The 15532-nt window shown below is 38.2% G+C and overlaps 1 protein-coding gene across 1 annotated transcript; it reads right to left on the reverse strand.

Annotated features, from left to right (window-relative positions):
- Nucleotides 1-3943: 3943 nt before the first annotated feature.
- LOC105748984 (E3 ubiquitin-protein ligase TRIM39-like) lies at nt 3944-11748 on the reverse strand. Its single transcript, XM_012543128.2, has 2 exons — nt 11712-11748; nt 3944-5082 (listed from the first exon to the last, which is right to left on the reverse strand). Exons 1-2 carry the CDS (start codon nt 11746-11748, stop codon nt 4481-4483), a joined length of 639 nt encoding a protein of 212 aa, XP_012398582.2. The 3' UTR covers nt 3944-4480.
- Nucleotides 11749-15532: the final 3784 nt, after the last annotated feature.

Genomic DNA, 15532 nt, shown 5'->3' on the forward strand with positions numbered 1-15532 from the left:
ATGGTTGGATTCGTTCACAGCTCCACCAACAATGTATCAGTGTCCCAGTTTTCCTGCATCCCCTCAACACTCATCATTATTTTTTTCCTGTCATCTTAGCCAATCTGAGACGGGTGTAGTGGTAGTATCTCAGAGTTGTCTTAATTTGCATTTCTCTGATTAATAATGATTTGGAAGACTCTTTCATATGAGTGGTAATAATTTCAATTTCATCGTCTGAAAATTGTCTGTTCATATCCTTTGACCATTTATCAATTGGAGAATGGCTTGGTTTCTTATAAATTAGAGTCAATTCTCTATATATTTTGGAAATGAGGCCTTTATCAGAACCTTTAACTGTGATGATGTTTTCCCAGTTTGTTGTTTCCCTTCTAATCTTGTTTACATTAGTTTTGTTTGTACAGAAGCTTTTTAATTTGATGTAATCAAAATTTTCTATTTTGTGATCAATAATGGTCTATAGTTTTTTAGTCACAAATTTCTTCCTCTTCCACAAGTCTGAGAGATAAACTATCCTATGTTCCTCCAATTTGTTTATAATCTTGCTCTTTATGTCTAAATCATGGACCCATTTTGATCTTATCTTGGTATATGGTGTTAAGTGTGGGTCCATGCCTAATTTCTACCATACTAATTTCCAGTTATCCCAGCAGTTTTTGTCAAATAATGAATTCTTATCCCAAAAGTGAGGATCTTTGGGTTTGTCAAACACTAAATTGCTATAGTTGACTATTCTGTCTTGTGAACCTAACCTGTTCCACTGATCAACTAATCTATTTCTTAGCCAATACCAAATGGTTTTGGTGACTGCTGCTTTATAATATAGTTTTAGATCAGGTACAGCTAGGCCACCTTCATTTGATTTTTTTTCATTAATTCTTTTGAGATTCTTGACCTTTTATTATTCCATATGAATTTTGTTATTTTTTCTAGATCATTAAAATATTTTCTTGGAAGTCTGATTGGTATAGCACTAAATAAATAGATTAGTTTAGGGAGTATTGTCATCTTTATTATATTCACTCGACCTATCCAGGAACACTTAATATTTTTCCAATTGTTTAAGTCTGACTTTATTTGTGTGGAAAGTTTTTTGTAATTTTGCTCATATAATTCCTGACTTTCCTTTGGTAGATAGATTCCCAAATATTTTATGCTGTCGACAGTTATTCTGAATGGAATTTCTCTTTGTATCGCTTGCTGTTGGATTTTGTTGATGTATAAAAATGCTGAGGATTTATGGGGATTTATTTTATAACCTGCAACTTTGCTAAAGTTATGGATTATTTCTAATAGCTTTTTCGTAGAATCTCTAGGGTTCTCTAAGTATACCATCATATCATCTGCAAAGAATGATAGTTTGGTTTCCTCACTGCCTATTCTGATTCCTTTAATCTCTTTCTCACTCTTATTGCCCGAGGCTAGTGTTTCTAATACAATATTGAATAATAATGGTGACAGTGGGCAACCTTGCTTCTATGTGATAATGTTTAATAAGATTAATCATAATTGGTAATTAAGAATCATTTGGGTTCTTAAGAATGGAAACTCTGCTTGACACTTCCCAACAAGAGGGAAATTATGGAGCACATACTCAAGTCAAAGGGCCTCAAGACAAATTTGGCTCAGAGAGTAGCCCTTAAAAAGGCTAAGGAGGTTCCAACCTAGCAGGCCCCAAAGTCAAAGAGGAAATGAAGAACTCTGTGATGGCTTCTTCAGTCTCCTTTTCCAGACCGACTATCCCCTAATCACTCCATGGCATCATTGCACATCCCCAGCTTATGTCTGCAAATGAACAGAGGATTGAATCCCTAGGCAGATTTGGGGTTGTGTCTGTTAAAACCTTCACCATCAAGCTGCCAATTAGACTGATTAGGCAGAGGAGAGTTTTGGACCCACTGTAACAGAGAAAGCAAGCAGTTTTTTCTCTGATTCCATTTCAAGATGGAGAAGCCTCTTGCCTAAAGTCCTTCTTGGAAGGAATTTGTGGTCAAAGAATTGAAGTACATTTTTTAATACAAAATTGAAGGAAGTTGAATTAACATTTTTTAGAATGAAGAAATCATTAATGTTAATTCTAATAAGATTCTTTTATGTGAAATTAGGATATTGTATATTCTATATGAGTTTCAATTAGTTGTATTGAATCATCTTAAAGTTATACCCATTATTTAAAGGAACTCTTTTCAATATATAATAGTTTTTGCCTTTGGCCCTTTGAACATGTTTCTGTTATGAACAATATGCAATTTAGAATTTTTCTATGTATTGAGCATTTTAAAAGCAAAATGATTTATTGTAATATTGAATTTAAAACCATCTACTTAGATATGAAAGATAAGCTGTGAACCTTCTAGGATGATCCTGTGCTGGTTACAATTTTTGCTAATAATTTAAGATGGCATTTTGCCAGCATTCTTTGCATTTTCCACTCTTCCACTAAACATAGTAACCAAAGTCCAAAAAATGGATGCTTTCCCCCCATTCTCTGGTTTGTAATTGTACCTGAAGAATGATGGAGGACTGAAAATACTTTGGGGGCATGAATGCTATTAATTGGAGACTGATGACAAATTATGCCTCACTGCAGAGATTCTCACCCAGGAATACAAGAGGAAAGAGGGCAGGGAGGGGGAAGGAAAAGAATAAGCCTTTCTCAAGGACCTTCTATATGATAGGCCTGAATAGCACTAAGCACTTTAAAAATATATTCTCTATTTGTTTCTCAGCCCTCAAGGTTGGTGCTATTATTTACCCCATTTTAGCATCCAAGAACCTGAAATCAAAAGTGATTTACCAAGGTCTGAGATCAAATTTGAACTCGAGTGAAAAAAAAACCCCAAGGGGGGCAGGAAGGATTGGTCTTTACTAAGGGAAAAAAAAACTGAACAGCTGTTTCTGACTTTAGGTCAAGCATTGTACCCATTCTCCACCTAGATATCTCTGGTCCCAGGGCCCAGAAGCAAAAAGCACATACAAAGGGATGATGTGGATTAAATCTCATCCCTGGTTTAGGGATGAGTACCTTAACATAATGTCCAGGAAGAGAAATGCAACCTATCCTTCAACGTCCTAGTTAGCTCCTGTCTCACATATACATAGGTGTTGTGCTTGTTTTATTCATGAAAGACAATTATGTCATAGATTTCGAGTAGTTTTATATCAGGACTACATGGATACTTGCTGCACTTGTCAGTACACGTTTGGCTTACAAAAAAACCCATTTCTCCAGTGAAACCCATTTACCCAAAGATCCTGTCCACAAGGTAGAGTCCTAGACCCTGAAGAAGATTGTTAACTAAAAATGGCTAAGTTTTACAGGGGCAAGCTTCAGCTTGGAGAATGGACAGCCCACAATGATGAGGATTGAGAGAAGTATCTTTGGAAGGAACTTTCCCCCAAACTGTTTGCAGATGAAGGAGATTTTTCCAGGGTGCAAGTCGCAGGGTAGAAATCCTGTAGGGATCCTTCTTCTCCAATGTGCTCAGTTCGTATTTTACCATTTAGTCTGTAGTCATATCTACCTTCCCTTTGTTTCGGTAGTTTTGTTTCATTCCCTTCCTCCAACTCTACCACTTTATCGATGCTTAGTTTTTCTTTCTTGTTGCATTTTCCTTCGAATTTCAATTTCACCATGGACTCCAACGCCAAGTCGTGAGAGGAACAAGAATCAAGAACTTTTCCACCTGGGGGGATTAGCTCAATTGGTAGAGCACTCGATTAGCATGGGAGAGGTAGCGGGACCCATGCCTGCATCCTCCATGGTAGTTTTGTCCTCTGGCCTGCAGGCTATGCAGGACTTAAATGGGAATATCTCTAAATGTGTCTGGGAAAAAGTAAGTCAAGTCTTCATATCACCTTCAGTACCTGAAGTTCACAGATTGGCCCCTAGATTTCTGATTCTGCTTATTTCTCTCTACATTAATTTAGGAAACTCTTTCCTTTTAAACAATAATTTTTATTGATTCTGTTTCTTACATGACCATAGTCTTCCATGTATGGTATCCCCCCTCCCAACTCTCCTTCAGAGTCATTCCATAAAACAAATAATGGTTTATTTGGCTTTTAGAGAGGGGGAAATCAGCATAATTGATCAATAGATTGAAAAAGCCCCAAAACATGTGCAGCATAAAACATCTGTGGATCTCCCACTGCCACCAAGTTGTAGATTGGAAATGTTTTCTCATATGTCTTCACTTGAGTCTTGTTCGATCTTTATGATTTTGTAATGTCTACTTTTGATTCTTTGGTGGGTTCTTTCCATCTGTCTTTTGGAAATAAACTTCCTCATTCTTGAATTTTCTAAACTCACATTGTTTATGGAGCAAATTCTGTCTCTTGAGTATTGACCTTCAATCTATCTTATACTGACCTCCCTCTTGTATGCAGTTCCTTGCATGAATATTACAAAATAACAAAACTCCCTGTTCCCAAAATGAAGTTCATCACAATATAGAAGGGAAAAAGTCATGTATGGTAGTCACAGGCTGGGCTCCTCTCTGAAGGAAGTTTCCAGGCAAATGTCATACTCATCCTCTAGGGTTTCTTCATCCTCATCTGATATTGGGTCTATCGACAAAATATTTTCATTCTTAGAGTTGAGGCCGATAGAAAATATAGGGATGAGAGGCTCTAAAAAGGAGCTGGTGAATGTATAGATATGACATCTCCTGTCTACATCATAAAACACTATATCTCCCATGTCATAATCCAGAAAGATCCCCACTTTGTAGAGTTTCCCTGTTAAGGGAATTCTGGTCCTAGGTATAGTACAGATTAGATAATAACTTTGTCTCAGACTCAAAAGCCAGTATCCAGTAGAACAACATGGTGCAACTATTCCCTTTCTTTTTACAGAGTTCTCACAAAGACCAACATCCCAAGCAGAACTGTTTCCCACTGTCACTTCCCAATAATGTCTCCCAGACTTGAAGCTCTGAGTTGCTAGAACAGGACTACTTTGATCAGATTGTTCCACATCACAATACAACTTCTTCCATGCATCGTTTCCTCTCATTGTTTTCCTATCTGCGGATAAGATGATTCCAGGATGGGCAGTTTTAGGATCCAGAGTGATTTGCTCTAAAGAAACAGAAATATCAACAGTTTTAAGCATTTATTACATAAAAGTCCCCAAGCAGGGGTCATTAAAAAGAGAATGGCTCAGATCTTGATGGAAACTAAGAAGGCAATTAATAGAAGAAACCCAACATCTCAAATGGCTTTAGGGACTCAGGGGCTCATTGTCCATCCACAGCAATATTTAGGAGAGTCACTACAAGCCCCAAGTATCCCTGAAAAGGTGAAGAGGTCCACCAAGTAGATGAAGATAAGTTCTTGTGGTAGAATATGGACCTAATTAAATTCCATAGAGTTTGGAGTTTATCTAATGTTTCAGGGCAATCAGGCTTCATCTCCATGAAGGGTTCTTTCTGTGGACTAAAAATGTTTCACTGAGATGAGACACCATAATGTCTTGAGATGCAAATTTCATGTGTTTCACTACAGTCAGTAAATGTTCTCAGAATCCAAACAGCCACTGCTTGCACTTTGTTGGCACTGTCTGGATTCCAAAAACCAAAGAATTGGAAGGGGGTAAGGGGAAGAGTCTGGGAAGGGGGTAAGGGGAAGAGTCTGGGATGACACTAAAAGATACCCCACTCACCCCTCACCTCACTGGAGAGAGTGATAAAGAAATCAAATTTACATCTCTAAATTTCAGGCTATTCATCACATGTCACTGAGCAATCTGAAAACTCAAGCCACTTTCTTCTGGCCTTTTGCCAGAAGATGCTTTTGTTCTTAGACACTCTATGGCACTAAAGATCCACTGGCCTATTCTAACCAAGATACCTTTAATTGTACTATATCTAATAGTCTTACCTTCACTTTTGTGAAATTGAAAATAGATATTCCACTCTATTTTGTATTATTTTCGATTTCTTATATATTAATGATCATTACATATTAGTTGGTTTCCTCCTCTTAGCCTGTAACTTTGGTTGTCTCTTATGAAATTTGAAAATGGATATTTCGTGATTAATTATAGATTAAGAATTGTTTCTAATCAGAATCAACATTTCTGAATCAAATTCAAACTTGATTGTATAAGTTCTATTAGTCAAATCTGGAAGAGGTTAATTTTCTTCTTCTTATGAACTAAAATCCAGCCACAAAAATTCTAACCTGTGAGCCTTTGCTGACCCAGAGGGGATAGGACTCAATATGGTGGTAAGATGTTTGTCTACCACAGGACTTTTGAAACCATGTTAGGAGTTCATCTGACATAAGCAGCACCAGTTAATCAGAAGTTAAATATATCTCTATAGTCACTGGGTAAATAGTATAAAAGAGTTGTCAGATTCCTCAAATACTGAAGAGTATTGGATCCAACTTAATGGTATTTCTTAATCATACACTAATACACTAATCATGGTCAGAATTTTGTGCCTTAGTTTCCCTTTGTCCCAATACTCTTCCTTATGATAAGCTCCACCTGGGTGTTCCCCTCCCCACCAAGGAGCTCTGATCTCTTAGTATAAACAAAACACCATTACTTTATAAGACAAAAGATCCCATTCCATTCTATTTCCTCCAGCAAATTTCCCCCCTCTATCATTCTCACTCTCATGATAATCTTCAGTTTCTCTCAGTCTATGGACTGATTTCTTGATTCCTACAACCTTGGCCTCCTCATCCACAAAATTCCTTGATCTTCCTTGCTAGATTGCATTCTATATTTCTCTTCCCTTTTTTGGCATTTTAGTCATAAAATGCTTTTGAAGTCTAACTACAATCAGTAACTTCACTTCCTTTCCTTTCCTTCTTTTCAATTCTTTGCATTGTAGTTTCTGACCTCATTATTCAACAGGAACTGATTTCTCCAAAGTTACCAATGATTTTTTAATTGTCAAATCAAAAGATTCTCCCTCGGCCATTTACATCTTCCCTGACTTTCTTAGACACTACTGTCTACCCTCCTTTTCTAGATATTCTTTAATCTCCAGGTTTTTGTAACATTTGCACTCCCTTCCTACCTGCCTAACTACTCTCTCCATCTTTCCCAGGGTCTCTTCAATCCTTCTTTACAGTTATCTGCAGCATTTCGCCGAACAGATGGTGAGTTCCATGAGACTAAGTACTATTGTTATTGTTGCCTTTATATCACCAGTACTTCACACAGTTCCATAAAAAGGTTTTTTTTTTTTTTACAAATGGTTTTGTACTTGATTTACATAGGGAAGCTCAGAATTTCCTGCATAAAAGGAGTCTCCATACAAAAGCAGAAAAAAAATGCCTGAAGGGATTTTTAGGCAGTACCTGAAAATTCCATTTCATTGGAATAGCTTGGGCTGCGGGGGAAAGGGGCAATTAATGGATTATATTTCCAAATAACCAGAGAGAAAACCCACTCATTCACCAAGTTATCAGATCAGTACACTTACCATAGAATTTTGTCTTCATCAGTTTTCTCAGATTCAGGCTTCTTCTCAAAGGGGGATGGACCAATTTGAAGGATTGTACTACTTTGCACAGTTGTTGATTAGGCCAGAGATTCTTCAACTCAGAAACTCTCCGACACTCAGGACATGGAAAGCTATAGCCACCAGACAATTGAATGTGCTTGAGGATACAGTCTTTGCAGAAATTGTGACCACAGGCTATTGACATGGAATTTGTGAGCAACTCTAGGCAGATAGAACATTTGAGCTCTTCTGAAATACTTGAAATAAAACATGAGGCCATGATTCTTAAAAAGGAAAGAGAAGAGAACAATTGGTTATTTACACAACAATAAGTTAAGGCTTTACTGAGCAAGACAAATTCATTCCATTGATACAAGGGAGAACAACAAACTCAAGACTTCTCTCAGAGCAATTGAAAATTCAAGGAAAGAAGCTACCCCTGAGTTTGTATCATAGAACCACTCAAAATGATTTATTCAACAGAGTATTAGACATATAGACAAAAAGATCTGGATCAAATACTATCTAGGATACTTATTAGTTGTGTGTGTCTGGAAAAGTCATAATCTCTCTAAGACTAAAATTCCCTCATCTGTCAAAAAAAGAAAAGGAGAGGGAGATGGGCTATTACTACTATATGCCCATTTCTCCAGGCTGTTGTGAAGATAAAATTAGATGATATTTTAATGAATTTTGCATACTTTTTAAAAAATGGATACATAACTTTCATTTTTGGCACAGAATTGGTTTAAAATATACAATAATCATAAAATTACACATAATGAAGCAGCTACTACTCAATTCTACTGCTCTCCCTCAAAGTCTCTTTCAGTCACTAGATATCACTAGATATACCCAAGGAATACATTAAACAACTAAGTAGTGCAATAGATAAGGTACTGCACCTTTTTTATTTTATGTAATGTGATGTAATGTAAATGTAATGTTATGTAATGTAAAAAAGGTAACCTTTTTTATTTTATGACTATTTGTTTTTATTTATATGTTATTTTAATTATTTTATTTTTTAATTATTCAAATCTGGCCTCAGATATTTATTTTCCCCCATATTTTTAATCACATGTAAAGACAAATTTTGACCTTCAATTAAAAATTTTTTTTGCATTCTCAATTTCCCCCCTTCTTACCTCCCCTTTTCCTCCCCTTCCAAAAGTCAGTAATTTGATATATTATATACCCAATATAATATATAAAAGAATATTATATATTAAATATATATTTGATATATATGTGATACATAATATATGTACAATCATGATATTATATTATATATGTACAATCATGTAAAACATGTTTCCATTAGTCTTATTGTAAAAGAAAATACAAAAATGAGCTGGGAAAAGGAAATGGCAAACCTTTTCAGTATCTTTGTCAAGAAAACCCCAAATGGGCTCATGAAGAGTCAGACTTGAATGAAGTGACTCAAAAACAACAACCCCATGATATCATAGAACATTTCTTCGGAATGCCTAAATCCATGCCTGACAAAAGTGATATGACAATAATAACACTTTCCTATACCACATTAAAGTTTGCAAAATACATTAAATAATCCAGTTATTTTGATTTACTAAAAAGTCAACATTTTCAGAAATAGCCCTAACCTTTCTAAAACCTCTGATTTCAGTCTTTCCCTATGTCTGGAGCTCCTCCTCAGTTTCCCAATTTCCAAGACTAAAGAGTCTATGATGATTCTTATTTTAAGATCTTATGTAGCTCCGCCCTACTCAATTGGCCCACCTTAAGTAGTTGCTAACTTATTCTCAAAGAATTTCTTGATTACATCTCTAAACTGTGGGAGGTGTCTCTTCTTGATTCCAGCAAACCTGAAGTCCACAAGGCAGTTTTCTTTGAATTTTTAATGAAATCTATTTCATACAATGTGCTTAGTACTGAGTATGCTGAGGAGAAAAACCAAAGTCCTTGCCCTCAGAACTTATATTCTCCTGGAGACAAATAGGATAATTGTAAGCGAACACAAATTTATGGAGAGAGAGAGAGAGAGAGAGAGAGAGAGAGAGAGAGAAGAGAGATGAAGTACTACCAACTCATAACGATAAGCTTCCTCTTCAACTAGTCATTTTCCACCTCCTAGCCCAGCTCCCAGTGCAGCTCTCTGATCCACAGCTTGCTGCTAGTCCACTTTCCAATCCAGTTCCAACCCAACTCTAAATACCATGCAAAGGAACTGAGCTCATCTAAATTTAGCATTCTTGGGCATCAAGAAGCCTTCTCTTCACTCTGTACCAAGTACCCTCTCCTCTCCTCTCAGTTTTCCACCGCTAGATGAGAGAAGGGTCATTTCATCAAGAGCTATATTGCCACTAGAACCTAGTACAATACAAAGAGATATATAGACTAGAAGGGGAGAGAAGAAAGAATACATCAGCAATTGGGGAAGAAGCAACATTGAAGCTCTCTTGCTGGGGAATCCCGGATTCAGGATCACAACCCTGCAAGTCCCGACCAGGATAGTTCCAGGCACAGCATCCTCTCCATGGGTGAAATTCCAATTTGGGTATTGATCTATGAAGACTTAAATAACACAGGGAACAAAGGTGGCTAAATGGCAGCAATACTGACTTCACTTTCTTGAGAGAATCCAGAAAGGGGACCAGTCCTGCCAGTCTGTCAAGAGTTAAGCTTTACTCCTGGAGTGGCTAGTTCCGTTATATAAATAATGGTGCATTTGGCCAGAATTCACCCAGAAAGGTGTTATTCAGCAGCTGCAAAATAGGGATGAATAATAGTTCATTGTACTGCAATTACCCCATGGACAGGGAGGGAAACTGAGGGCCAAGGACTATAGAATCTTTTCCTTATACCTATATCTTTCAGCCTCACTGCAGAGATTCTCACCCAGGAATACAAGAGGAAGGAGGGCAAGGAGGTAGAAGGAAAAGAATAAACCTTTCTCAAGGACCTCCCACATGAGAGGCCTGAACAGCACTAGGCACTTTACAAAAATAATTTCATTTGTTTGCCAGCCCTCAAGGTTGGTGCTATCATTTACCCCATTTTAGAATCTAAGAACCTGAAATCGAAAGTGATTTATCAAAGATCCAAGATCAAATCTGAACTCGGGTAAAGAAAATCCAAAGGGGGCTGGAAGAGTTGGTCTTGACTGAGGAAAAAAAAAAAAAAACTAAACAGCTGTTTCTGACTTAAGGTCAAGCATTGTACCCATTCTCCAACTACATATCTCTGGCACCACGGGCCAGAAGCAAAAAGATACAAAGATGATGTGGATTAAATCTCCCTGGTACCTTAACATGATATCCAGGAAGAGAAATTAAACCTTTCCTTCAAGGACCTAGTTAGCTCCTGTCTCACACATACAAATGGAAAGACTGGGGCTTGAGCAAAAATCTTCTTGTTCTTAATTAAAAGGAACCTTTCCTCATTATTGAAGATGCCCTCATAATCTTTTCTTACCCCCATATTGTCACAGAATCCAATCTCCCAAGTCCCAAATGACAGAAATGACATGACAATAATAATACTTCCATGTAGCACCTCAAGAGTCACAAAATAATCTAGGTATTTTGATCCTCTAAGAAGCCAACATTTCTAGAAGTAACGCTTACCTTCTGCTCTCTCTCTGGCCTTCTGCTCTCTCTGGCCTTCTCCTTCCTCTGGAGCTCCAGGTCAGTTTCTAAGAAGACATATTCTGACCTGGTTTTTATCCAAGGTCTTAAGTAGCTCCACCCTACTCAGTTAACACTGTCTTAATTAGGTGTTAACACTCTCAAAAGAATAGATTGCCTTTTTTCATCTTTCTTGATTACATCTGTAATGCTGTAGGTAGTAGCCCTTGACTCTGGCAAACTGGGAAAGTCCCATTAGGCCATTTCCTTTGAGATTTTGAGACAATAAAACATATTTCATACAAGAATGGTACTTGGCACTGAGAATACTGGAGAGAAAAACATAGTGTCTGCCCTCGGGGAGCTTATATTCCCCTGGAGCTATATAACATGAACACCTTTGTTGTTGTTGTTGACACTTCTAGCCTAAAAATTCCCAGACTTGAAAGCCCTTTCCTTGCCACCTCTATACTAAGTAATTCCTCTATCTGTATGGATCTCAGTTTTAAAGTCCCTGAAAACACAGACTAGTTCACATTGTTCCCCCTTGCACTTAGCATAGTGCTTACCAGTCAGCAAGCACTTAGTAAATGTTAGTGAATCATTCAATAAAGGGGTCTCAGGTAGGAATTCACACCTGAAATGGAAGTTGAAGAAAGCTGTTCCTCCGTCATTTTTGAAGAACAACTGTATTGCTCTCCCTCAAAGTCTCTCTTAGTCCGTAGATATCCCCAAGGAATACATAAACAGTTAAGTAGTGCAATGGATAAGGTACTGCACCTAGGTAACCTTTTTTATTTTATGACTTTATTTGTTATTTATATTTTAATTATTTTATTTTTTAGTTATTCAAATCTGGCCTCAGATACTTTATTTTCCCCCATATTTTTAATCACATGTTAAAACAAATTTTGAACTTCAATTAAAAAAAAATTTTTTTTGCGTCCCTTCCTGCCTCCCTTCCTTCCCCTTCCCTCCCCTTCCAAAAGTCAGTAATTTGATATATGTTATGTATGTACAATCATGTAAAACATATTTCCATTAATCTTATTGTGAAAGAAAATGCAAAAATGATCTGGAAAAGAAAATAGCAAACTTTTCAGTATCTTTATCAAGAAAACCTCAGATGGGCTCATGAAGAGTCAGACTTAAATGAAATGACTCAAAAACAACAGCCCCATGATATCATAGAGTATCTCTTCGAAATCCCTAGCTCCTTGCCTGATGAAAGTGATATGACAATGATAACACTTTCCTATAATATTTTGAAGAGTTCAATGATCTGCATCCAAGTTACAATCAAACCTTGGTTTTTTTTTTATGAGTTTAAGACTATTGCCACTAGAAAGGGCTTGTCAGGGAGTGAACTGCTCAGTTGTTTTACTCTGATATTCCAAGTCAGGGCTTCTTAAGCTTTTTCCATTCCAGATCTCTTTTTTACCAGAGAAATTTTTTCTCCACCTGATCTCAAATCTGGGCGGAGGTGCTTCTGGAAGTATTTAGTGAAGCATATATAATATTCCATTCTCATAGAACCCCCTCTTTTCTTTTTTTTTTCTTTTTTCTTCCTTCCCTTCCTCAATGGTATTTTAACTTTGCAAATATAAAGAGAATTTTCAATATTCACCTTTATAAGATTTCATCTCCCTATTCCTTTCCTTCCTCCCTCCCCAAGAAAGAAATCAGGTTAAACATGTGTGATCATCTTAAACATATTTCCATATTTGCCATGTTGTGCAAGAAAAATCAGACCAAAAGGGAAAAAGCAAAAGCAAACAAAGAAACAAAAAAGGTGAAAATATAGTGGTCTGATCCACATTCGGCCTCGCTGGATGCCCCGAAACACCTTCAACGCCTAGTTTATTGGAATTGTCCTAAATCACTGCACTGCTGAGAAAAGATAACCCCTCACAGCCCACCATCACACCATTCTGCTGATTCTGCACTATAATGTTCTCTTGAGAACTCCAACTTTTCAAAGAAAGGAAAGAAATGTATCCATTTCCTTTTCATAAAGTGACACTAGATTGTAGATGAATTTACAAACAAAGGGTTTCACTTTCTTGAGTGAATCCAGAAGGGGAGCCAGTCCTGCCAGTCTGTCAAGAGTTAAGGTTTACTCCTGGAATGGATAGTTCCAACATATAAATAATGCTGGATTTGGCCAGAATTCACCCAGAAAGGCCTGAAAAGCACTAAGCACTTTTCAAAAATAATCTCATTTGTTTCTCAGTCCTCGAGGTTAGTGTGAATATTTCCCCCATTTTAGAATGCAAGAACCTGAAATCAAAAGTGATTTACCAAGATCTAAGATCAAATTTGAACTCAGGTGAAGAAAACTCCAAGGGGGACAGGAAGGGTTGGTCTTGACTGAGGGCGGGGGGGGGGGGGGGGGGAGAACACTGAACAGCTGTTTCTGACTTTAGGTTAAACAGTGTACCCATTCTCCACCTAGATATGTCTGGCCCCAGGGGCCAGAAGCAACAAGATACAAAGGGATGATGTGGATTAAATCTCCCTGGTACCTTAACATGATGTCCCGGAAGAGAAATGCGATCTTCAAGCTTCAGCTTGAAGAATGGACAGCCCACAATGATGAGGATTGAGAGAAGTTATCTTTGGAAGGAACTTTCCCCCAAACTGTTTGCGGATGAAGGAGATTTTTCCAGGGTGCGAGTCTCAGGGTAGAAATCCTGTAGGGATCCTTCTTCTCGATAATGCTCAGTTCGTTCCCTTTGTTTCGGTAGTTTTGTTTCATTCCCTCCCTCCAGCTCTACTACTTAACGATGCTTAGTTTTTCTTTCTTGTTGTATTTTCCTTCGAATTTCAATTTCACCATGGACTCCAAGGCCATTTAACCAATAAAGTCGTAAGAGGAACAAGAATCAAGAACTTTTCGACCTGGGGGGATTAGCTCAAATAGTAGAGCGCTCCATTAGCGTAGAGAGGTAACGGGATCCATGCCCGCATCCTCCACGCCAGTTTTTTCCTCTGGCCTGCAGGCTATGCATAGCTTAAATGGGAATATCTCTAAATGCGTCTGGGAAAAAGGAAGTCAGGTCTTCATATCACCTTCACTACCTGAAGTTCACAGATTGGCCTCTGGCTGTTAATGAGACCAAGCCAGTGTCAGATAAAGATGTGCATTATTCACCTTATAAGTGTCTTGGATATAATTCAGCAAGACAAGGTCAAAGGACACTAAGACTGTGCAGCTAATTCGCGGCTTGGAAACTTTTTCTAGGTGTAGAGCGATCTGGACGCCAGATACAGTCAGAGAAATCCGTCTTCTTCCATCATCCTCCGCTTGTACTGTGCAATGATCGTGGAAGGGCCTCGGGCCGCCGGCTACACAGCGCTTCTCTCCACTTAGAAAAGCACAAGTTCTCTCCTCAGCAAAATAGCTCCAGTACGAAATAGTGGAAACGCTGACCACGACCGAATGCGAGTCTTTCCCGCTACTCAGAGTTGGGTGTTCCTTCAAGGGAGGGAGGAGATTTCACGTCGGGGACTCACAAAAGCGCCTTGTCCTCTGGCCCAGAACAGGCCTCCCTCTCAGAAGGAGGGTTTCAGAAAAGGACTTCTCAGTCCTCCAGTGTGAGAGCCCCAGGGGAGAGAAGGGGCATGGTGGGAATGGGGTGAAAGTGGAAACCTTTGCTGAGTGCAGTGAGAAAGGAAGTTCAGCTGTGGGAGCCACTGGAGTTTCGCTCATAGCTGTCCTTCTAGGGAGTAAGAAGGGAAGGCTCAGGCAGAGGAGATAGAGAGGCTGAGATCACACTGAAACTGAAGAGTAAGATAATAGGTCTAATCTATAAGGAAAAGAGAGCACAACGAGGAATATTCATTTATTATTTTTATTATTATTCAAGGCACATATTTTAGAGACAATTCAACAAGCATTTAACGAGAATCCTCCATTGGCAAGGCTGGGGATATATTAATAATGAAGACCTTGCCTTGGATGTGATGGGGAAATCAAACAGATAAAAGTACTCCCAGAGGACTTGGGGAGGAATAGGATAATTTCCCCTCCTGTCTTCCAGGAAGGGAAAAACAGGACTACTGGAACCTGAGCTAAGCTTTCTGACAAAAACTGTAGGAGTCTGAAAGCAGAGGTGTATATGGACATTTGTAAGAAGGCCCTAAGAAGGCTCTTCCCACATATCTTCAACAGGGAGTTACATTTGGAGAAAGGTGAGTGGGAAGGGAGAGGCTTCTCACATAAACTATCTCTTTGTTGTTATGGGCCAGAACTTGAAACAAGGTGCTAAGTCACCAGAATTGATAGAGACAATGCTTATGTACTTAGTTCACACCGTTAGAGTTCACACCTTTAAGAGAGTTCACACATTAGAGTTCACACCTTTAGAAAGCATATATAAGCTAGGAGCCTCAACTAGGATTGACTTTGGGAGATTCACAAGTCAGAAGCCCACAAGCCCACTTTCGGAGGAGATT

Source organism: Sarcophilus harrisii, chromosome 1, assembly GCF_902635505.1.
Source record: "Sarcophilus harrisii chromosome 1, mSarHar1.11, whole genome shotgun sequence".
In the NCBI taxonomy this organism is placed as follows: Eukaryota; Metazoa; Chordata; class Mammalia; order Dasyuromorphia; family Dasyuridae; genus Sarcophilus; species Sarcophilus harrisii.